Source organism: Amia ocellicauda, chromosome 2 (assembly GCF_036373705.1).
Source record: "Amia ocellicauda isolate fAmiCal2 chromosome 2, fAmiCal2.hap1, whole genome shotgun sequence".
In the NCBI taxonomy this organism is placed as follows: Eukaryota; Metazoa; Chordata; class Actinopteri; order Amiiformes; family Amiidae; genus Amia; species Amia ocellicauda.
Genome location: NC_089851.1, coordinates 26,113,991 through 26,139,412, shown reverse-complemented (window position 1 = coordinate 26,139,412; position 25,422 = coordinate 26,113,991). Strand labels below are relative to the sequence as shown.

Sequence of the window (25,422 nt, the reverse complement as noted above, 5' to 3'; positions counted from 1 at the left end):
AATCAAATCATCATTATTTCAAATACATTTTAGAATGGCTAGGCAGTTTGTGCCAGACACCCTTACCTCCTTGTGTAAAGACTGGAAAAAAAACAAGTACAAAATAATAAATATAATAGGCCCCAATAAATAAGGATAGTGGGTTAGTCATTAAAGTCCTTATGACATGTAATCAAACCTCCCAGGTTGCATCCTAATAGAGTTGGCAACTCTTTGTAGAAAAGTGGTTTTGGCAATAAACATTTCCATGGTATGTAAGCCAAATAAATAAAATATTTTTAGGACCATTCAAAAGCTCTGAATTTACCCCCAGATAAAAATAGAACTGGGATGTGTCAGTTATGTCAGTGCTCTTGTCAACAGCAAGTGAGAATGCAATGAAATCACTAGCTTTTTTCGCTAGCTGGTCTTTGAGATTAGCAGCTGAATCATCTACTCTCTCAGCTATGGTATTTCGTAAGAGACTGACATTTGCAATTAAAATGCTTTTTGTTCAGACACATTACATTGCTGACTTTAAGCATATAGTTAATTTAAAAAGCACACTCAGAGAAAGGCCTTGAAGTTTTGGCAGTTTCTTCCAATACTATGTAACCCACTCTCTGCTTTTGCCTTTTTTAACATGGTTTGCTGTAGTTTACTTTGTGTTTAGTCTCGTAGTGCCACCGTATATGTAATTATTTCATCATGCCTAAACTCTCCTTACAAACGAGGCATACAGGTTTTAAACTCTACTACACAGACAGATATTCCCACTCTTTTCTTTCCTTTTCACTCTTACCTTTCCTGAAACACTCTACCTTCCTTGTCGATTTTTCTTTTCTTGGCCATTTTCACTTGTGTTTGTTAGAGATTGCTGAAAGAACAGGACCGTGAAAAGTAACGTAGCCTATAATTGGCTGTTACAGTCCTACCTCACACAAATTACATTGAAAATGGCTGAAGGGAATTGTAGTTTTCACATGCATCTTCCTAATTCACAAGCTGTTGTGGGCCTAATTACTTAATGAGAAATCACCTTTAGGGGTCGGATTAAAACCATTGGTGGTTAATAGTCGTCCAACGGGCCTTGAGTTTGACATCCCTGCTCTATACTGAATAGAAAGAAGCTCTCCTCTATTTATCCATTGGATAATAACTTTTTCAAGTTTAATTTAAAAAGATGAACACATTCATATATACTCTCCAGTCAATGCGGGTGCTGGGTACAGACTGAAACCTTGTAATATTACCACACCTGTGCTCAGCAATTAAATTAAATCTTAATTAAAGTATTGTTTACCAGAGTCATGCAGGAGCAACAACACAAACAAAGACTGGGTCTTGGTATATTCAAATTAATAATTTTAGTTGGAAACATAAAGTAAAATTTAAGATCCAGCTTTAAACGTATCAATATGTCTTGTAAATGTAGGATAGTGTCTGACAGAACGTCAATAAAATAATGTCAACACTTCCACACAACTGAAAATCAGTTTCTCTTAACAAGAGTTCCTCAGGGAAAAATATCTGAATATGCCCATGTCAATCTAAGCAAATCTGTTATTTATTGCAACCAACATTTTATCATGGCAACTCCAAATATGTTACTGTTTAACTTGCTGTTTCTTTCCAATATCATTTTTTTAATGACTTGCCTTTAGGGCAGAACTAGTTCTTCAATGCTCAGTTTATTTGCTGAAGGCTTTGTTTGTGTCTAGAAGCAATCAAATCAAGACCTGAAATATGATGGTTACCAAATTTCCAAAAATGTAGACTGTGTGCTGGAATCATAATAACTGGTCATGTTTATTTCCCTCAACAGCATTTTCAACATGAACAAACATCTCCAATCTAGAAGACAAATCAAATAACTCCCTATTGTGTTTAATTGAAAGCTTACTGTGTAAAATCCGAATCTAGTCATAAGAAACTGAAATTTTACCTTGCATTCTTATTTTTTTTGTTCTTGAGGCAAGATCTCACAGTGCATTATTAGGGTTGAAAAAGGTCACCCTAGTTTGGTCAGTCATCCAATACTCAGAGATGTATGGAGTGAGATGATAATGGACCTAATGCATTTGGCAGTGAAACAACACTGTAAATGGCTGCAAGAGAGGATGAATCACCACAAATCACCAAAATTAGACTTGCACAGAGTAACATATACTTTATGTGTACTTGTTCATACATAATTGCTCAGTATTTCTCTTGTATTTACCCAAGCTTTAAGATCATTGGCGACTAATTAAGTTAATGTGTGATGGAATACATACAAGTTGGACATGATTGTTTAAACTCCAGTCTTGTATCATTGAAGTGACCAGTACTGATCTTTGTTCTCCAACAAGCTGAGAAAACAATTGCTCTGAGATTGGTTTGCTTTCACACAGTCCAGTGTGACTCCAGTTAAAAGTCTGTTCAATGAGACTGCTCACAATGGCTGCAGTTGTTCGGCAACATCCTGTAACTGGATTATTTTCATCTCAGAGGAATTTTGAGGTCACATAGATGCACCCCTAATTCCCTTTGTTTTCATTGTAATTTGAATTTTGGAGTGAAGCTAATTACTTTCTTTTCCCCCTCTGAAAGTTGTTCAAATTTCAGTGTTGCATGTTGGTGTTGGGTGGGTTCATTGACCTGCTGTCATTTCTCCTGCACAGCTGTATATTTGTGTCTACTCAGTAAAAAAAAAAAAAAAAAAAAAAAAGTTTTCTTTTATAATATGATATGGGTTATCCTGTGGAAACAATTAAAACTACAAAGGAAGGAATTCTAGGAGTAATACGTGATTCTACAGGCAATCTGAACTCAAAGTTCATCTGGGGTACACATTTCTGAAAGCAGACTTTATATTTCTCATGACATTTATAGGCTGCAATAAGCTTCTCTTAATGAGCACATTTCCTAACCTAAAGCATTTGTCTGTTTTGATAAACTAAAATCTAAGGGTTATTTAGCTATGCTTTTCATAATGATTTTTCACTGAATTATTTAATGAATTATTTGTTTAAATCTATAAATAAATAAATAAATAAATAAATAAATAAATAAAGTGTCCTTAATGAACTCCAAAGGAAAGGGAACAGTTATTTCATTTTAAAGATTGAGATTAACACAAGTCCTTTGGCTTTAATTTACATAACTATGTTACAGGTCCCAGAAATAGGACCACATTAACAGATGATAATCCTGTGAAACAGGAGAAAGGATGAGACACAACAGCGCTGGCTTCTTTTCAGTTAGGCGTTACTGAAGTCCCAACTGCCTGCGCACGAGAGTGTTTGGGTGTGAAGCCGAACGTGTCGTGTTCTTTGGAGGACACAAGTACCAACCCATCTATGAGACAACCTTTAAACTGTTACATTAAATGAAAGAAAACCACAAATAAAGGTAAAAATGTAACAATACATTTTGAGTGTGTCACAACTACAATATATTCAATTATGTAAAGTGGAATTCAAAGTGGCCAGATGCATTTTACATGATAAAAAGTGTATTTGATTTTAAGTATCTTTTGTTTTGTGAAGTCAGGACCCACCTACCTAATGAACCTACAGCCATAGTCGGATATCTGTCAGATCAGATGTTTGTCTTTGATATATCCTTTGTGTATAACAAAGGATCTTGAGGGATTAAATAACTGCACATACTTAATTTATATGGATATATGAGTATTATTGGCACATCCTTCAACAGTAGATACAAATGTAAAACGTTTCCTCTCAATAACTCATTTTTAAACAATCAATTCATTATTTAATTAATTTAAAACAGCTGTTCAAACAGTGATTTCCTTCCATCATTTAGTTAACATACATACCTAATGTGTTTGCAGTTACACCCCATTCAGATTCAAGCCAGTTTTAGGCACACGTTTGTGCATCTGATCTGCACAGCCCCAGCAACACATCTACTAAATCAAAGTGTTCATTTGGCATTAGACATAACAAACATGAAATTGAAAATTTTCTAATTTAACAATATAAACTCTTATTTTCAACTTCTATACATGCCACATAAAAAAAAACTTCCATTATCATGTAAATAAGGATGGTGTAGCAACCAGCATATTGTGTTAGTTTAGTTAATAAGAATTGATATTAAGTGGTGATTAACTCCCTCTCCAGACCTCTGACCCTCCAGAGTCTACTCTGTTCTAGCCAGCCAAAAAAACACATTAAATATGTGCAGTGTTGTCTGTGAAGTTCACTCTTTAGAGGGGCAGGGACATCTTGACAGAAAGCCATCATTCAAGAGATGGGACTTCAGCCAGTTCAGCACCAGCTTGACACTTTCTCACACAATTGAAATCTACAATCTGGAAGCTGTAAATTGCCTTCACCGCATCTTATAATCAAAAATAACATGAGGTCGTAAATCCCCTGACAGGTGCCTGGTGAGCAGCCAATCAACAGGCAATGTACACTACCGGTCAAAAGTTTTAGAACGCCCCCATTTTTTCAGTTTTTATTGAAATTTAAGCAGTTCAAGTCCAGTGAATAACCTGAAATAGTACAAAGGTAAGCAAAGGTAAGTAAACTGACAGAGGTTAAAACAAAATGTAGGTTACCAAAAACTGAAAAATAATGGATATTTCGGAGTTATATACTGTAACTATATAATATAACTTTTGTTTGATAAGAATTAGGTTCATTATAGCTTTTGAACTTGTGTTTGTAGTCTATTCTAATAAATCAAGCTCTACTGGTCAAACATCTTACAATAGTTATTTCATTGGGGAAAATCAACTTCTAGTATAATAGCAATAGTTAAGAATTCAAGCCAAGGGAATATACAGCATGCATTTAATCTGAATCTCTAAGTGTAATAAGCAACACTAAGCCAGCCAGTGTGTCTGCAGGACCTTTGCTGTCCATTCAGATTATCCACAACTGCCAAGGGCCGTAAGCAAATGCAACACATCCTTTTTCTGTATGCTAGAGAAACAGCAAAGGAGGTCCAGTTTATGCATTATCTATAGCAGCGTGTGGGAAAGGGGACAACCCTTGGACACAGACTGTGAGAGCAGAGCTGAAGTGAACCCTGTCCCCCCTTAGTCATAATGAGGGGATGCTTTCCTCTCTGATCCCGTGTTTGGGAGGGGATGAGCACACACGCTGTTCCGACCATTGTCTGGGCCCTGCTGAAAAAACACATCTGTTTTTGAAACTTGCGCCACAGAAAGTGATTTACACAATAAATTCTTGAAGACACTAGCATCCTTTTTTATTCATGTCCTTTGCATACAAAACAAACCCTCAATGGGAGGGGACACAAGCACTAGGAGCAGCAGCAGCAGCAACAGCAACCTAGTCATAACAATAAAGAGTAGGGAAGTATGGCACTGTTGACAGTTCCTGTACCACTCTTGGTAAAATCATAGCCAGCCCATTTCCTTTAATTCTTTGCCTGCTCTGGGAAAGAGTCTAATATCCTTCCTCTGCTCAGCTCTTTACCCCACCAGCTCCAAGAAGTCATCCTTTAGGGCATAGTGTAAGACGTTTCTTTAGAATATACCATTGTCTTTTGTTTGTTTCATAATCACATTTACAATATGCAGTTATTTCTTGTCTTTTATAAATAATTCTTCTAACAATAAGGCCTACATACAGGCTACACCATTGAGGATAATTACATTTGATGCTACATTACAATATCTTTCTTTTATTCATTAAAATCTGGAGGATTTTCATTAAAGACTGTATGATAGTGGGACTGTTTCTTTAAGCTTTCACTGCAGTGGAAAGTTTTCTTATTATTACAGTAGAAACTTTTCACACAGCATACAGAACATACTGTAGCAGAGGTTTCCCAGTCCTGGTCCTGGGGGATTGCTGTGTCTTCTAGTTTTTATTTCAACCAACATCTCAATTGTTTAGATTTACCAAGCCCTTAACTGAACTATTTGTTTTATTATGTCTTATGTAAAAAAATCTTCTGCCCTCAGTCCTCACTCTGTGTTTGTTCTTGTCAGGACATTCATTACATACAATTCTAATATCCTAAATCTGTGTTAACAACTCTGAACAACGAATGAGGCACAGACACAGATAGTAATTCTATTATAACTTCATTGAAACTGCTCACCTGAGGGAGAGAAGATACAGTTCAAATGAAATGAAAACCAGAAGTCACAGGACCATGAGCAGGATTGGGGAAGACCCTGCTTTAGCATTATCTTGTTTTCAGAACATGCATTTGGATTTTCCTCCCTTTATCGAACCCACTCATCAATCGGTCTAACCGTAGCACACAAATGTTCCTCTAATCTTATTATTTAGCCAGGCTCTCTTTTCTAACAGTGAATGTATAAATGGAATATAAGAAGTTATTAAGTTACAGAGAACACCTTCATGTGAATAATCTCGCTGCATTTAAAATACGCCTAACAGGAATGTAATGCTAGCTGACAATCTTCCAAAATGTATAATTTATCTGATCTATCATGCAAGCGTGGTGTGATCCTGAGGACATAATTTTATCTTCATAACTTTTTTTATCATAACATTATCCCACTTCTACCTACTTGTTTGGAATTATAAATGTGAGTTGGCCTTGAATGGATGTAAAGAAACATTTTGCTGTTCAGCTGCATTTCACTTGAATGCTATTTTACAGAGACAGAGCCACAGATCAGAGAACAAAATAATCATAACATGTCTGTGATTACAATTTAAATTAAGAAGGTCCTTACTTACTGCAGGACCACAGAAATATTCACTAAACACTCACCTGACAACATTTCTTTGAGAAACAAATATGTAATATATTCAGTAAGAGCAGAGAATGATTTAAAGTGGATTTTATCCAGTAGAGTGTTGACTTTGAAGAATATTTATCGCAGTTACTATTTAAAAGTATTTTTAATTAAAAACATTAAATAGTATTACAGTACATGACTTAGAATTAGAATTAGTAATTACCTAAAACAAAACCTGTTAACATTGAATACTCTAAAAAGTCCACAGCCCTGCAAATATGTAAGTAAGACTTCTCTTATATTTTTTCTGCCAGACAAATGAAAAAAATAACTCCATGACAGTCAGCCTTGATAGAAGTTAAATTTTTCAATGAAGGCAAAGCTTGCTGCCTGGTAATATTTACTAAAGTTCTGCTGAAGCGTACATCACAAAATAATGACAAATAAATCCACTCTTCAAGGCTGTATTTCATTGATAAGCCTGTCAAGCTCCTTGCAATTTTAAATGTGAGACAACAGTTATATATTCAGACCCAGACTGTCATTTGAGAGGATTTTTCACTTTGAAATCCTGTTATTGTGATCTGGTTAAACAACAAAAACAATGAAGAAATGATGGTTTTATAAGGGGATCGTGTCAGGTTGCATGTTTTAATTTCTATCCTGACAGGCATGTTGATCAAACCCATGAAAAATGAGAAAGAAGACTTGGCAGTAAATATTCAGATGTTATTGCTTTGTTATTCGCTTTAAAGATCCCTCTCCTTTTGCAGTACTCCCTAATCCACATACATCTGAAATATACTGCCTCATATAACTGCTTAACTCAACATAACCGAAGAACATTCCAGGCTAGACAGTTTGGACAAAACGCTTTTTTTTTTTTCAATTCCAGGTTTAGTTTTTAGTTGAAGAAGTTTCATTTTGGTTCACCTTGCCTCCAAATCTGAAATGATGTCCGGGACAGTTGCAATAACGAGCTGCTTTGCAGGGATGTACAGTCAGCCCTTTGTTTTGATGAGTTGAACAAAAGAGCTCGGTTCGGTCACAACAGCTGTGGCCAATCAGAGATCTTACAACAGGATGTCACTGCGCTTGCTGCACCACACAACCAAGGCAATCATGGCCAGTGTCAGACACACAGGAACGAAGATGAGCACGGTGAGGGTGTCATCTGGAGGGTCCAGCCACATCACCCGGTCCAAGGAACAGTTCAAGAAAAAGTGTTTATGGATAGAGATGATGTAGCTCTCCACCTGAGGGTTGGGCCAATAGCAGCCCATGTGCTGTGCACTCTTTTCCGTGCAGGATGAAAAATCGTAGTACACCCTGGATGGGCAAAAAGGAAGAGGATTTAGCTTTCGTTATTACATTTTAGTAAGAGCTCATGTGTTCATTATTAATAAACTTTACTAAGCTTGTATGCTTTTTAACTGAATTTAGAACAGGATCATATTTTGTATTCAAAATAAAGATTGTTATCAATGGAATGCATTTTAACATCTGAAGTATTAACATCTGAAGTTTCACATGAAGACATTTACCTATGTTTACCACAGTATTTCTTATACGAAACCATTGTACATACTAGGAAAGTCAACATTATAAAAGTGATGCTGGAAATGTTTTCCCATATAGTTTCATATAACTGACCCTACTGGTTTCATACCTCCTCTTTAAATGTTTCTGCACTTTTTGTGATTTGGCTTTTTGTTTACATAGACAAAGTTTTTGGTATTGATATGTTTATACTAACATACATAATCATTGTATCCTGCCAAATGTTCCTGTTAGTTTAACACACTGCATATTTTGTGTACAGCACAATATGAGAGTATGCTTTGCTTTATGTGTTTATTGATATGACTCCACTTGACTTCTATCATGTGAAATCATCCCTTTTACAAAATGCAATGTATTGACCAAGTAAGAATGTATTGGCAGGTTGGCAAGAAGCAATGATACGTGTAATTGTGAATTTCTTCCCATTTAAATCAATATTGTGTGGAAATTCAGACAGTCGACATTCAAAAATGTCTTTGGCTGTGTCTTTGTGTCAATAAACAGATGCTGTCCAGTGGTCAAGGTTTGGGTTAGAGTCCCATTACACAGAACAAGATCAATTAATTGCATTTCCACGGGGGAATTCTCAACATCCTGGACTTTTGCCAGGCATTTGGTTTGTCCAAGTTTAAGCTGTTGCTTAACTGCTTCCTCTAGCCCTGTCACTCCTCTTCCCTTTATACTTTTATAAACATTATACACATTCTTTGCAACTCCAACATGCCGAGAACAATTTGTTGATGAAAACAGACTCTTTGCTTCCAAACTAGCCTGTGTTATGTCTAGATTTTGAAATGACTTGAAATACGGCATTCAGATCTAACCTGCCGTAAACCTGACATAATTTCAACAGCACCAATGATGTCTCTCAGGATTTTTGCTCAGAGAATATACAAATCTTTCTGGATGCCCCTTTGAGACATAGTCTTCACTAGTTGAAGTTCCTTCATCTGTACTCCAGCTTCATCTGCCAGCTTTTTCTGTAAAACCCACTGTGACAGAAAGAGCAGCAAAGGCTTTGACAAAATGTGCCAAATACACAGCTATTTACTACACGAACAGTGTCTCCACACACCTTAACTGGGGGATGCCTACATTAACCTTTTTACCAGAAACAGATGAATCTATCTACAACCACTCAGTACACGGTACAGGTACAATTAATTATTTGTCTTTTTGGTGGAACAGGAAGTCTTCTCCAATTTCTCACACAGCTATCATTTGGTGGATGTACCATTTCCACACTTTTATATTTTTGTTCTTGCTATGTTTCAGAAATCTGGGCTGTTCTCATCATTAAGGGAGTCGGCAATCAGTGAGCTCACAGGAGCTCTCACCCAAAGCAGTATTCTGACAGTTTTGAGAAGATTGATTTGTAACAGAAAGACTAATAATTATTTCTATAGATGCCAAGTGTTGAATAAGGAACCTGTTTTTTTCTCATTGGAAAAGTTTTGAATAGTGGAGTCATTATGCCAGTCCAGAGTGGGAGATAGCAACAAAGCCTTTTATTAATGTAATCAACAATCTCAGGTAGAAAATACAGATTATCTCTGTCACCAGTATCTATAAATATCAACTTGCTTTCCTCAGATATTTCTGTGACCCACTCTTTCAGTGCTGTTGAACATACATACATCTACACTTCCATTTGCTATCCTTTGTTTCAGAAAGATCTCACATCTCTCAGAAATTATGGGCTTTACTGCTCCATTGCCTTCTGTTTCACATAAAGACACAATGATGATTGCCTTAATGAGCTCTCTTGCATCACCCAGTAATACAGAATCCGTTGTGCAATGCACCATATGTACAATTCTAGCTTAATGGCATGTGCAACATCTACGCTAATGAAGCAAGGTGGCAATTTACAAGTCTCACTCCCCAAGACACTTAAAAACAGATAAATGTAAGTCTTCAAATCTGGTGTGAAAGCCTTCACAATGTGTCCTAGTAAGGCCAGCAATAAATCACACAATGTTTCTTCTGGCAGTGAAGCACCTGCATGAATCCAATCTATAAACCAAGATGAGATTGCATTGCTGTCAAGCCTCTGTGACAACATCTGAACTACTGGGACCTTCATTGCATTCTCGCTGTTACCTGGTATTAACACGCCTTCATATAAAAATATGTGGCCAGACAGACCTTGAGGTCATTGTAATTTTTTCACAAGGCAGCCTGTAGCATTTAAAGCTAAAAGTAGAGTGTGTTTTGGATTGCATCTTGTATACATGCATTTGAGATGTAGTACAATAGTGAGTATAGAATTCATCAATAGCATGTATACTGCCTAAGCAGGGAGCTGAATATTGAATGTACTGAATATATAGTACAGAGATAAGAGGGTGCTTATTAAAATCCTCACCGTCAGTTTTTGCTCAGTAAAATTGTGCAAATGGCTTGGCTCTGGATCACCAACATCCATAAGTCTCAAAGACTCTGACGTACGCCAGGTACATGGTTGTTTCTTGCCTTCACTTAATTCAGTGCAAGCAGGACAACATAAATCACACGATGGACTTCTTTTACATTTTCCTGTGTGAGGAGTTTCATTTGTGTTTGCCAATTCACACCTCAGTATCACAGATCCATACACCCATTGTTCCTGATAACAGTAGATTAATTGCTTACCATTGTAATCCTTACACTTGCCGAATATTTCCAAGTGAAGGGAAAACCTTGTCTCTCTTAGATATCCAAGTACAAGGACATTTTGTTTCAAACCATAATGCCTCATTAATAATGTATGTCCATGTACCTCGTCTTCAGACAGAATTTGGAAAGAACTGAGTGAGCATCTTGATTGTAAAATTTAACATAACATGTCAAAGATGTTTCAATGAATATTGATAGAAAACTATACTAATTTCATACATAAAAAAATACACTAAATGCAAGGAGCTTAACTGCCAGATATGAGAAGGTTCTACTTTAGGTAGTATGACTTGCAGTCGTGCTTTCAGTTCGTCTTATGCCTCATGTACTTCTGTCCTTTTTTGTATACAAATACAAATATTGTCAACTAATTTTATTTCTCAATGCCTCTGTCCATTTAATATTGACATATGAAGGACATATAATTTACCATTACATACAAAAGGTATACTTACACCGATCAGCCATAACATTATGACCACTGACAGGTGAAGTGAATAACACTGATAATCTCGTTGTCATGGCACCTGTCAGTGGGTGGGATATATTAGGCAGCAAGTGAACATTTTGTCCTCAAAGTTGATTTGCTAGAAGCAGGAAAAATGGGCAGCGTAAGGATCTGAGCGACTTTGACAAGGGCCAAATTGTGATGGCTAGACGACTGGGTCAGAGCATCTCCAAAACTGCAGCTCTTGTGGGGTGTTCCCGGTCTGCAGTGGTCAGTACCTATCAAAAGTGTCCAAGGAAGGAAAAGCGGTGAACCGGCGACAGGGTCATGGGTGGCCAAGGCTCACTGATGCACTACAATGGGGAGTGAAGGCTGGCCTGTGTGGTCCGATCCAACAGACAAGCTACTGTAGCTCAAATTGCTGAAAAAGTGAATGCTGGTTCTGATAGAAAGGTGTCAGAACACGCAGTGCATCGCAGTTTGTTGCGTATGGGGTTGCGTAGCCGCAGACCAGTCAGGGTGCCCATGCTGACCCCTGTCCACTGCCGAAAGCACCTACAATGGGCACGTGAGCATCAGAACTGGACCACGGAGCAATGGAGGAAGGTGGCCTGGTCTGATGAATCATGAGTTCAGGGTGTTGACTTGGCCTCCAAATTCCCAGATCTCAATCCAATCGAGAATCTGTGGGATGTGCTGGACAAACAAGTCCGATCCATGGAGGCCCCACCTCGCAACTTACAGGACTTAAAGGATCTGCAGCTAACGTCTTGGTGCCAGATACCACAGCACACCTTCAGAGGTCTAGTGGAGTCCATGCCTCGACGGGTCAGTGCTGTTTTGGCGGCAAAAGGGGGACCTACACAATATTAGGCAGGTGGTCATAATGTTATGGCTGATCGGTGTATATCAGCTCTAAAAGAGAACTTGTCTATCCATACAATTTCAATAGCAAGCCACTCTTGTTGGCTTTTGCACACAGGGTTTAATGAGTCCCTCATATCATGTTCAGTTCACTGGCTAATAGACTCTTTATTGAACTGAGTGCTGGCTAGCATGCAGATAAGGTGGTTTCATAAATATTTTTGTGTTTGAACAAGGTTTATTGTCTCTTTAACATTTAGAACAAAGCTGTTAAAGTACAACCTGTAATGTTCACACAACAAAATGCAGTCATTAGAGTTTGTTTTTGCTTCTGTTTTTGTTTATTCACTCCAATTAATGCTACAAATGATTTTCGTCATCATATTATATGAGGCTGAAGAGGCCATTACTGGGAAATATGACTGCACATTTAACCCATGCCCCAATGAAAACCCGGTTACTAGAAAAGCCTAATTAGCTCTGCTGATGCTATCAGCCACCCTTCATATCAATCAGTTAGTATGGAAAACTACATTAACAAATGGCATTTATTTGATCTACCACTCAAAATCTATTCTACCAGTATAGCTCTTTACATCTGGCATTGTAATTAACTTAACACCCGTACTCAACATCAGGTGCAAAGCTTTTTAAAGTTTATGTTTCCATATGGCCGTATGTCTTGCACTTGAATTAAAGCGTGAAATCTTACACGTTGTGGTTCAGTGATTAAATCCTGTGCTTAATCATTTTTTTAATTTGAACACTAAATGGGACTTTACCCAGGACATTTACTCTGGATTTCAGTTACACTTTTTCCTTTCACCTTAATCTGATTAAGTATTGTTGGCCTGAGGTAATACCCATTATGTCATTTCACAAATGGTATGATTTTTTTTTTTCATTAGATGATGAAATATAAAGTGAAGACAATCGGTGCAGCATCTGAATATTCACACACAAGCTGCCACTGCCTCATTTCAAAGCAAAAAAGGGCTAAGAAAAGGCAGTCTGACCAAAATTCTATAAATGTTTAAACAAAATAAAGGGCTATGAAAATGTGAACCTTTTCACTACAATTTCTAAATGTCACTTTACTATGTTTTGTTGTGTGACTTCTGTGAAGTGACATGAGAAAAAAAATGAAAATATTTTAGAGTGAAACTGACCATGGCCCACAGGAACAGGGTGTGACACTGTCATTGTGCAAAAAAATCCCTGTTGACACTCCTTCCTGCTGACAGGGGAGGGACTGGGTGATTCGATACAGGGAGGCATATTTTCTATGCCAGTAAGACAGATGCCCAAAACACACCGAATATGGTTTTCAACTTGCCATTCGCTTTGATATTAATAAGAACATAAGAACATAAGAAAATTTACAAACGAGAGGATTGTGCTCGTTTGCTGTCCATTAATAACTAAGTGATCCAAGGATCCTATCCAGTCTGTTTCTGAATGCTCCTAAGTTTTCAGCTTCAACCACATCGCTGGGGAGTTTGTTCCAGATTGTAACAACTTTTGTTAGCCCTGGCTAATGTGGTGTATATGTATACTTTGCGGTTTTTCACATTAAAACAGTTATGAGCATTTAGATACATCACATTGGTGATAATAAAACATGAGACATATGGGAGGGACATAGCTGAGAGGAGTGTTGTCAAACTTGTTCAAAAAGCTGTGAGTAGAGATTCAGCCCTGTGTAGAGAGCTGTTGAAGTGAACAGAATTAAAGGCTGACAGAACTAAATTGTATGAAAGAAATTAGGAACTACAAAGACAGTTAACCTAGTTGATAGAAGCACTAGTAATTCCTGAGCTAGTGGAGAAGTTGAACAGCCATGGAAGGTCAGGGAACATTCAATATGGAGAAAAAAGTCTGGAATTAACTTTTACCTTTATTTACTTGGCATTCAAAGTTATATTTTATATATATTTGTTTTGTACTTTTCATTAATCCTTAAATAAATTATACTGTATAGAGTAAACCATTAAGTAGCTAACACTTTAAAGTTTAAACCATTTTATCTTTATATTTTTCTCAACCATGGTGTTAATTTTCTATAAAATTTAAGTATAACATAACACTGTATAGTGCCTATAATAATAATCAGAAACCTTTAACAATAACAGTTTACAAGAAAAACTATTTTAATCTTACAAGTATCTGCAATTCTCCTTTTACAATGTTGTTAATGCCTCTTACCAGATTTTTCAGCAGTCGAACAGAATATAAATTCTATTTGGGCACAGTGTCCATCAGGGCTGTTGAGCTCAAGCTAATACAGGTTGCTAACCAGCCAACACTAAGCCGAAAGCAACACTGGCTCAACTGTATGACTGGGCTACTGAGACTGACTGAACTTGCTCTTTAGAAGCTATGCTGTGACACATTTTAACTGTATTTACATAAATAGCTATGCTCCACTATGTGAAATAAATAATATATCTCAACTTCTGACATGGTATGGCATAAATTCTGTTTAATTTGGCGTCCCAGGAAATACATTGTATTTAGTTTGCCTATATGGTCTGGCCAGCCCTGGCTACAACCAATATTTATACTTTAGTTATTATTTTAATTTTGCCAGCAGTGTGGAGTAGTGGTTAGGGCTGCGTTAAGGATTGTGGGTTCACTCCCAGATGGAGGACACTTGAGTCAGGTACTTGACATAGATTGCTCCAGTAAAAACCCAGCTGTATAATTTGGTAATGGTATGTAAAAATAATGTGATATATTGTAACTGTTGTAAATTACCCTGGATAAGGGCATAAACTAAGAAATGTATAATACTGAGGCAGTTTTTGTTTCTTTAATCAGAGTATAAAAGTTCCTCTTGTTTAATTGTACTGGAGAGACCTATTTCATCTGTCTGTCTTACTACAATCCATATCTAGCCCAAAGTATTCAAGTAACAGTAATTTAAACTGAACAGCCCCCAAGGTATTGATAATATCTCATGTTCATTATGAACAGTACCATTATCCTGAACTGGAATGTACTTTAACATCTCAGAATAAATAAAGAACGAAAAAAGAAAGAAAGAAACTAACAAACAGAATTTCTGTTGGACTTCTGCCCTTTTTCTATAAAACACAAACAGCATTACTCATGTTTTGCAACAGAGACACAACATCAATATACAGACTTACAATAAAGACAGGAATTTTCAAATACCCTTTAACATGTTTATAATAATCATGGTATATAGAAGCCCCTCTCTGGAAGTTACTTGCACTCGTTTATCACATAAAGATTGAGGCTGACATTTTAATGCCACACATCTTCTCAAAATATCTTTCGGTATTACATTAACTTGAAGTCAGACATTTTCATCTTGCAAACTAGGTTTCCTCATAATACTTTGCAACAACGACTAAATGAGAAATAAAATAATTCCTAAAAACACCTTTCAGATCCCACCAGAAGACAATGACAGATTTGAATCTTGTAAATCTCATCCCTGCATTAAGAAAATAAACACAAACACAAAATAGTTTTCTGATGTTATCAAGCATCGTCACATTAATAAAACAGGAGTTATCCTTCGAGTCGAGAAACCACCCAGAGGAGGAGGGGCTATGCAGTTACTCATGGGAACTCTGTGAATGTAAGTGTATCAAAGCTGCCTACCGGACCAGGGGGGTGTGTCCCCCCCAGCAGACCCCCTCTTCCGTCTGCTATAATTAGGGACACACACCCCCATTCTTCCTCTTTTGCCGGAGCTAGACTTCTGCAAGACAACCCAGCTCTGGGCGGTTTCTCTTTCTCGGATAACCGGGGTTGCATTCACAACCTATTGTTTTTTACAGTCGTTATAGAAAATATCTCTAATATAAAACTAATATGAAAAGTTTTACATTACAAGCCAAACTGACAAATAAAGTAATATGAATTGTGTATTTATTAAATGACACATTTCTTATATCCAACATTTTAACGTTACTTTAAATGTATCAAATTAGAAAATAAGTTTTAAAAGTTGGTTATCTGATATCAGTAAATAGCAGGGCTGTGGAAGCTGTGATACGGGATGTTTATCACAAGTGCTGGATTCCCTTATTGCATTATCCTATCATTCAGCACTGGTGACTTTCCAGCACTTAATTTCATGTACTTGTCCCCACTTAATCTCCAATGACCTTGAATTAAAAGTTACATTACCAGACTACAGACACACAAGAAATTGAAATATTTTGTCAGTCTTTCTTGAGGATTTAAAGGAGATTATAAAGTCACATTTGAAGGTTGCAAACAATTACATTTCAAGCTGTGGACATTTGACATCAACAATACAAAGGTGGTGTATTTGTTAATTGCCAAATGAAAGAGATGTATGGATACTTTTTACTGATTTGTAAACATCTTGCATCCAAGCAATTAATATAGATTCATTGTTTTTATGGGAAACCTTACTAAACAAGTCAGCAGTTATCTTTGTGTGAAGGTGTAAATATTGTTAGCTTGTTGTTCCTATCATGTCAAAACATTAGTTTAAGGATCACTTGTTAGTAGGGGTGTAATGATTCGATTTTTAGGTCACGATTCAACTCGATTTTCAATTATCTACATTTTTTTTCCAGTGCTGATTACACCACTGTTAAGACTATTGGCCCTGGTTTATAAATAAAAAAAACACTTGCTTTTTATTAAAACAACTTTTATGTAAATACAATGTAAAAATAACAAAAAATGTGAACACTTAAATTAACACTCAAACTTGAACAACTCACAAAAATAACAATGTAACATTTTTTGAATTGGTGGCAACTATGTCCAGCACTTGTTGCCTATTTTAATATAACTATTTACACCTTGACATATATTTGGAAATGCACTACACCCAGTATTTTCCACCACCGAAAAAGGCTGCAGATCCGTCGCTATTGCATTTGTTATTTCTTTGGCATTGAGTAGAGTTTATTTTGTAGTTTGGCTCTAAATGTAGCTGGGATAGTAGGTTGAGTGAATTTTTTCTTTCCACTTATATCAATTTCTTTGTGATGCCTGTGCATATGACCTGCCATGTTTGATGTGTTACCGGAGGCAGAGTATGACACCCGCATGTAGCAAACATGGCAAACTGTAGTTTTCTTATCAATGACACGAACATTGTTCTCATAACTCACAAGGAATGCAAAATGTTGCCATACTGCTGATTTCAAAGAAGCAGGGGGCATCTCAAGCTCAATAGTTTCACCTCCTGCTCCTGAAGCAGCCATCGTATTTTCTAGAAAAGCGAATGTGTGCGCCCACTACCCCTGCGCCTTATTTAGTCGCTAGGCAAAGACATGGAGGGTGTGGGGGGAGTAGCAAGTTAGCACGGATCTATTTCATCAATGACTGCATACTAAAAGTAGCTTCTTAAAAGTAACAACTCTTCTGAAGTTAAATAAATAATAGGTCTGCAGGTATAGAGCGGTATAGGTATAGAGTGCAATTAGTTTAATGCCAACTCCTTTACATGAACCATACACGATCAGTTGCATGGATATGGTGGAGGTGGTAACAGCTGGCCACAATCAATGACGTGCGGTCACTTAATCACAGAATCGCGAACTCCTTTTAAATTTCGCAGTTCGAAATCGAACCTAATATTTTTCGATTTTTGAACTAGAATCGAAATCATTACACCCCTACTTGTTAGTAATAAAAAACTGCATCTCAGCTGTACCATATACAGCTCTGGAAAAAAGAGACCACTTAACATTAATTTCTGAACTTGAAGTGGTCTCTTAATTTTTTCCAGAGCTGTATATACATAAATGCATGAGTATCAAAATATATAATTTATACATGCACATCTTTTATCAAAGCTCCAAACATTACTAACATAGTGAACAATGAAAACAAAAGCAAATGGAAGATTTATAATTTGATTGAACTGAATCTCATCTCAGAGTCCAAGACTAAAGAAAGTAAATTTAGAATTTTTCAATAACATTAAGCTCACATGGGTTTGTATGGAAATGAGAAATGGTTAAAGGATAAATTATAATTGCCATAGCTTGATCTCATATTATTGGAGACACGAACCAGTACCAGTACTAGTGCTACACTGAGATCTTGGGAACATCATCAACAATAAAGCAGGCACGCTTGTGTATGTTTGCTGTAGGGTATTCAGGTTTTATCTCCACCTTAGTGGTGAGTTTTGTAATGCGGTTAATTATTTTCCTAATGGCACATATGAAACATTACTTCCTGATCTAATGCAAATTGGTAGTTTAAAGTAAAGGTACCTATAAAACCTGCAGGGCTCCAGCTTCTGTAAAAACTACAGCTTTTATCAGTCTAATTGGTTGGTGTTTCAGTTCATTTTTACTTTCTTTAAAGCACAAACCCTGTAACGTAATTGTCTATAAGGACAGTTCTTATGTAGCTTTCATGACAAAAACTGATATATTTAGACATCCTGAAGCCAGGAGAGTATTTTGTCCATCATGGGAAATAGCAGGTCCCAATGTTCTTCATTTAATAAATACTCAACAGGCAATGTAGCTTTATGCTGTAGGTATAAATAAACCTTTTGACTTTTAGGTTGTGAGACCTTGAAGCTTGTGTCTTGCATACAGTGCAGAGAGCAAAATGATCTTACCAGATAAAATGTGTCAAGTTACACCAGTTTCTTGAATCCACATGCATCATTTCATGTTTGAAGATATCCCCACAACCCTCCATCACCAGCTGCAGAGCCGTTTCATTGCAGACTTTTAATTGGGACGGTGAGGGTGTCTTCTTATTTTTATTTTCTGTTGCTAAAATAAATCAGATGATTCAAATTAATGTCATGAAGGTATATTCACCGATATTTGCTACTGATTTGGTAACTGAGGTTCTGTATTAATCACGTATTAATCATTCAGCACAGTAAAGTATGAACTCAGTTTGTTTTAATAGGGAGAATGGTAATAGTGTTGGTATTCATTGTTAGGCACATAGTCAATATGTTAAAATAAAGAAAATCTAGGTTTAGATTTCAACTCTGAAGTATGCACCAAGGTGATACATTTATTTTGTTTCATGGATGCTGCTTACCTGACAGTCCACACGTCATCAAGGCATTCACTGAAAAAATAAAGAACAGCATCAAATTGAGGTCAGAATAACAGGTTTTCATTTTTTGGCAACACAACACTATAACTCATTCATTATCTCTGTAGTGAAATGACAGGGAACACAAGGGCTGCAGTTAGTTGTCTTTCTGACTACAGGGAACTGCTCCAAATCACATTATTCAAAAGACAAATGACAGTGTCAGCTATACAGCATCCCATTCAAAACATTTAAATAAATATATAAATGTAGGGATGCATGAATAAATACATACATATCAAGACATTCATTATTTATGTCACCATTTATTTTTTTATTCATTCATTTATTTCTATATTGCCACTTTGCTTTTTACATTTCAAGGTGTTTTTTTACATTTCTCCTCCACATTTCCTTTTCCACATTGCTATTGACATTGCTGCAGCTACATTTATTTGTTTACCTTGCTTTTTACATATCAAAGTATGTTCCCAATTTCTTTTTACATTTCAATGTCAATTTGCCATTTCTTTTTACATTTAATTGTGACAAAATACCAATGTCAATCAAAGCGCATCAATGGCTAATCAATAAACAGTTAATATTGATATTTGACTATAGATTGAATTAATATTGGTGTTATCTGGCGAAAAACACATATTGTTTTATTACTTAATTGAAAAAAATACTTTTGAGCCAGATTGATGCAAATTGTGTCTCAGGACTACTTGCCTACATCGAGGTGTAACACTTGATACACATTGAAATGTAAAAAGAAATGGCGAACACACACTGCTGTGTAAAAAGATATTGTAAAATGACAATGAAATTCAAAAGTAAAGTTGAAAAAGAAATGCAGAAGCAGGAAGGTAAACAACAAAGCGGAAGAGGAAATGTGAAGCAGAAATGTAAAGTGGCATGATGAAATGTGAAAAGCAAAGTGTCTATATAACAATAAATGAATAAATAATTGTTTAAATTAATTAATTATTCTCCTAATATGTGTTTATTAATTTATTTCTACATTTATTTATTTTATTTTTACATTGTCAAAGTCTTATCAGATTATCAAATCCTCCATTAAAGTATGATTTGAGCACAAGTTACAGTAAGCATTACATGAATCTATTGAAATGCATGCATTAATATTCACAGAAACATCTGAATATAAATTATCCAATAGAAATAATGAAAGAACAAATAAATATAACTTTTTTTTTATTAATATTTTTTTATCACAATGTCAACAAGAAATGTATTATAAAATAAAAACAATCTGTGAAACAAACTGTAAAGTATTCAGCATGGAAATTAGCCAGCTTTTATACTGGCACAACAAATTGCAGCAGTGCATGACAATCTTGAATTGTTACCCTATAAGATGCTTTCTGTTCTAAGAGATCTCAAGGAATACCTTGGTAGCATTGACAAGATTCCTTAATTAGTCTGATCCACAGTTATGTATTTTATACCAAAAAGTGACAACTGCTGTGGCCTCATATAATTATTCTATATGTATCTCTGTACCTCCGCTGCAGAAGCAGTGATACACTTATATTGTGTACACTTATATTGTAATTTGCTACCTTAACCTCAGATGAAGGTCTGTCATTACCATGCTCTCTCCTATGCCCAGTAGGAGACTTTACTGAATATTTATAGCATAACTCAGCATGGCATTTCTGTAAAGAGCATTGTTGTGAATGCTAATGGCAGTTTAAATTAAACCTTTATTGCTCATCTACTTTGTATTTCAGATTTTGGTAGCACACAGCACACAGTTCCATGCCTTGGAATCCACAATCACCACTTTTCTTCCCCCTTTCCCTAAAAGTAATATATCTATACTACTAGGTTCAATTAGCATCTTCAAGAAATGTGTATGATGCTCTCAGCCTTCTCAGCGCAGTTAGCCAATTTCACCCATATATACAGTTAAGTCCATAAATATTTGGACAGTGACACAATTTTGGCTCTGTTCACCACCACAGTTCCTGCTTGTTCTTGAGACATTTTGCCTACACTGTTCACCCAATTTGGATGTAACTAGCCTCAAATTAAAGATGAAAGTCACTTAAAACACTTAAAGCACATCTTGATTGTTTCCTTTCAGGTCCATTGTGGTGGCGTACAGAGCCAAAATGATGACAATTGTGTCACTGTCCAAATATTTATGGACCTAACTGTGTGTGTGTGTGTGTGTGTGTGTATATATATATATATATATATATATATATATATATACAATGTATTTATTTGTAAATTACAATTTCCTTGGAAAAAAATATTGAATAAGATAGGAAGCTACGTGTGAATACATTTCTGATAAGAAAGAATAAAATAAAATCAAGAAAATAAATCATAGAAAATGTCATAATGAAAAGATTGGTATTGAATTTAAAAAAAAAATGTGCATAAGCCTTATTGTTTGACACAATAAATGTAGCAATTTCCTGCCTCCAGATATGGCCATTTTCAAAGCAGAAGGACTGATTGATCTGAGTGATAGCTTCAAACATAGACTTCCTACCATGGATGGCTCGCACACAATTAAAAAGGCTCACTCTGGAATGTGCTTGCAATATTTTTCTATATTACCGGACTCACTTTTTTTGAATCTGAAATCTTTCTTTTACTTACTATGTTATGTATTAGGACTAATTAATTAATTGGTATTTAATAACCATGTTTAATTTACATTTCCTGGAAAAGTAGAAATATTTTTATTCAAAAATGCATTGGTTCCCTGGCTTTTGTTATTGTTAGCTTTTGAATTAGTTTTTACATTTATACTTTTTACATGTGTTAACATTTCATTTTAACTAACTACATTTTCAATTGTGTGCTGCTTTCTGATACAGTTCATCATTAAGCTCAAAAGTTATTTTAAAAACCTTAATGGTTGTTTTGGTGTGACATCACATGGTGCAAGCAGCACCCCTGGTGCCACTATTATCAATATAACCCCATTCAGAATGATGCCATAAGTAAATCTATTTCAACTAAAAGGAGTAAAAACAATTAAATCAATTATAAAGTATGCATAATTGGAGAAGATGTTGAATTGAACAGTAAAAAGGTTACATGGAGGCTATACAGTATGAATGTTTGCTGGCTCAAACACATCAGATACAGGGGAATGATGACAGTAATTATGTTATATGCACTTGCACATACATTTTGTAAATAAATAAATAATATATTACACCAGTCTCTGCTGTTTACTGGGTGGATTTTACCACATGTCCTGGAGATACTTTCAAATATAGTTTTTGTTTCCTTTTTCGTAAACGTTTTAGTGCATATTTTTCTATATACAGTATATATGTGCGTGTTATTGTTGTTAGTTTAAAACCAATGGTAAATAACTATCTATTTCTTCTGTTATTAAATGTTTTAATGCAAGTGCTATTCATATCTGATTATGTTTCTCGTCATGTAAATATTTATTGTATGAATTGTGGATATAATGGTTTCACGTGATTTTATATGAATTGCACAAACCCTGCTGCTGCCATCTACTATGATTATGGGACACATTTTCTTTGTATGGGGGAAGATTTCTGGAGTCGTACATTTACTGCTGTAGCATCCTAGTGTTGAGAGTCCGAGGGGGAACAAATCTAATGATGTCATGATTGAGAAAATTCTTTATTTTCTAAAAATCCGGTGGGTTTTTTTCTGCTCATCAAGAAATTACAATAAAATATGACCTTTAAGTAAATCAGGCTCTAAAAGTCACTTTGCAAACTAACTTCTTATTGTGTTCCTTTTGATAAATCATGTTCTTTTTATATCAGAAAATATCAGAAATGTTATATTCTCCATCCTCAGAAACCACAGTATAAATCTGCTTGACTCCATTTATTTGACAAGTTTCTTCCTAAATGAGCAGACAGCTGTTGACACTTTTTTATAAATGCTGTGATGCCGCCACAGCAAGTTCTAACACTGCCAGTGTCGATGCATGCTTTCCTACACTGGCTTGCCATATTTGATTAACCTAGGCTTTAGCTGAGGAGATGCAGTAAAAGACTGTAGTCACAGTGAGGCAAAACTTGCCACAATGAAGTAGACAGGCAGAAATTTAATCTGGTTAGATTGTATGTGTCGCATCTAATACAAATGATCGGACAAAGTGACAGGAAAGCTAGGAGGAAGAGGCCAATACATTAATATTTTTTGTATGTTTTACAAAATGTCACTGCCATACTATCTTCATCATGAACGAGGACTTTCTGTTGGCAAAATTATTTGCAGCAGGTTCACATAACCTGGGAAGTGTGAGGTATGTCTGACAGCTGACTTGTGTTCTGAATATTCATGATAAGGAGCTGTCTTTTATGTCTGAAACCATGCTAACTCAGCTAGAAAACATCGCAGCTTCCAGAAAGCAAATTCAGTTTGTATGTATGACAGGTATCTTTGTACAAAAAGGCACTAAATACATGCAAACAGACAATATTAATATTATTTTTATTATTTCCTGGGTAACAGCTGTATTTGTAACTTCCATTGATACAAAAAAATAATACAAGGTTAATAAAATAAGATGTATTGTAGGACAATGGCTCCCCATAAAGAGAAGGGTTGGAGATTCCCATTGTGGTTTCACCCAGTGTTCACACAGGGAGTTCTCAACCATCTGGCACAAGCTTTAAAAAAGTCTCATTGGCATTGGCTGTTGTTATATAATAAAAAGCAGCTGTGTACAGGGTCATCAGCAACTTTCCAGCAACTATGCTGTGCTTTAATTTGAGGTCCAAGTTTAGTCTTAAAGAAACACTGTGCATAAAATTAAAAAGTTATTTGTATTATTTATAAAGTCAAATAATCAAATATCTATCTTAACTTGCGTTATTATTACTTATTATGATTATGTATGTATGTGTGTATTTATCTATTAGCAGACACCCTTACCCTTAGATTTACAATTTTCACAAGAAATATTTTCAAAGCATTACAAAGTACAGTAAATACAATCAGTACAAAATACAATAGGCATAAGAAGAAACATAAGAAAGTTTACAAATGAGAGGAGGCCATTTGACCCATCATGCTCGTTTGATTTCCATTAATAACTGAGTGATCCAAGGATCCTTTCATGATTTTGAAGACTTGGATCAAGTCCCCACGTAGTCTCCTCTGTTCCAGGGTGAAAAGGTTCAGTTCCCTCAGTCTCTCAGTAGGACATTCCCTTCAGACCTGGAATAAGTCTGGTTGCTCTCCTCTGAACTGCCTCTAGAGCAGCGATATCTTTCTTGAAGTGTGGAGCCCAGAACTGTACACAGTATCCAGATGAGCTCTAACTAGTGCATTGTACAGTCTGAACATCACTGCCCTTGTTCTCAATTCTACACTTTTGACAATATACCCTAACATCCTGTTCGCCTTTTTTACTGCTTCCCCACATTGTTTGGATGGAGAAAGTGAGGAGTCCACGTAGACTCCTAGGTCTTTCTCATGTGTTACTTCATCTAGTTCTATTCCTCCCATAGTGTAATTATAGTGGACATTTTTGTTACCTGCATGTAATACCTTGCACTTGTCCACATTGAATTTCATCTGCCAGGTGTCAGCCCACAACTGAATATTATCCAAGTCCCTCTGAATAGCCTGTGCTGCCGAGATTGTATCTGCTGAGCCACCTATTTTAGTATCATCGGCAAATTTGACAAGTTTGCTAACTATCCCAGAGTCCAGATCATTAATATAGATTAGAAAAAGCAAAGGCCCTAGTACTGATCCCTGTGGAACTCCACTAACAACCTAACTCCAGTTAGAAGCCTCTAATCGACACCCTCTGTTTCCTAGACATCAACCAGTTCATAATCCATCTACTTACATTACCCTGAATGCCTACAGCTTCCAATTTGAGGATCAGTCTTTGGTGTGGAACCTTATCAAAAGCTTTTTGAAAATCTAAGTATATCATATCATATGCTTTCACATGATCTACAGCTGCTGTTGCATGTTCAAAAAAGACATGATCTGCCTCGTCTAAACCCATGTTGACTATCTCTAAGAATATGGTTTTCATTAAGATGCTCCGCATCATTTTTTCCAACATTTTACAAGTAATGCAGGTGAGACTGATTGGTCTGAAATTTCCTGGCTCAGTTTTGTCCCCTTTCTTGTGGATTGGTATGACATTTGCTGTCTTCCAGTCAGT

At 36.0% G+C, this 25,422-nt stretch overlaps 1 protein-coding gene across 1 annotated transcript in view; it reads right to left on the bottom strand.

The window, feature by feature from the left end:
* Positions 1-5,183: 5,183 nt before the first annotated feature.
* The window catches only part of LOC136767940 (receptor activity-modifying protein 3), a 32,594-nt gene continuing 12,355 nt past the window's right edge, over positions 5,184-25,422 (bottom strand). The window contains exons 2-4 of the mRNA XM_066722034.1: positions 19,254-19,283; positions 18,814-18,973; positions 5,184-8,011 (exon numbers count right to left, since the gene is read on the bottom strand). Coding sequence (XP_066578131.1) covers positions 7,756-8,011; positions 18,814-18,973; positions 19,254-19,283 — 446 coding nt within the window. The 3' untranslated portion in view covers positions 5,184-7,755. The remainder of the gene's footprint in view (positions 8,012-18,813; positions 18,974-19,253; positions 19,284-25,422) is intronic.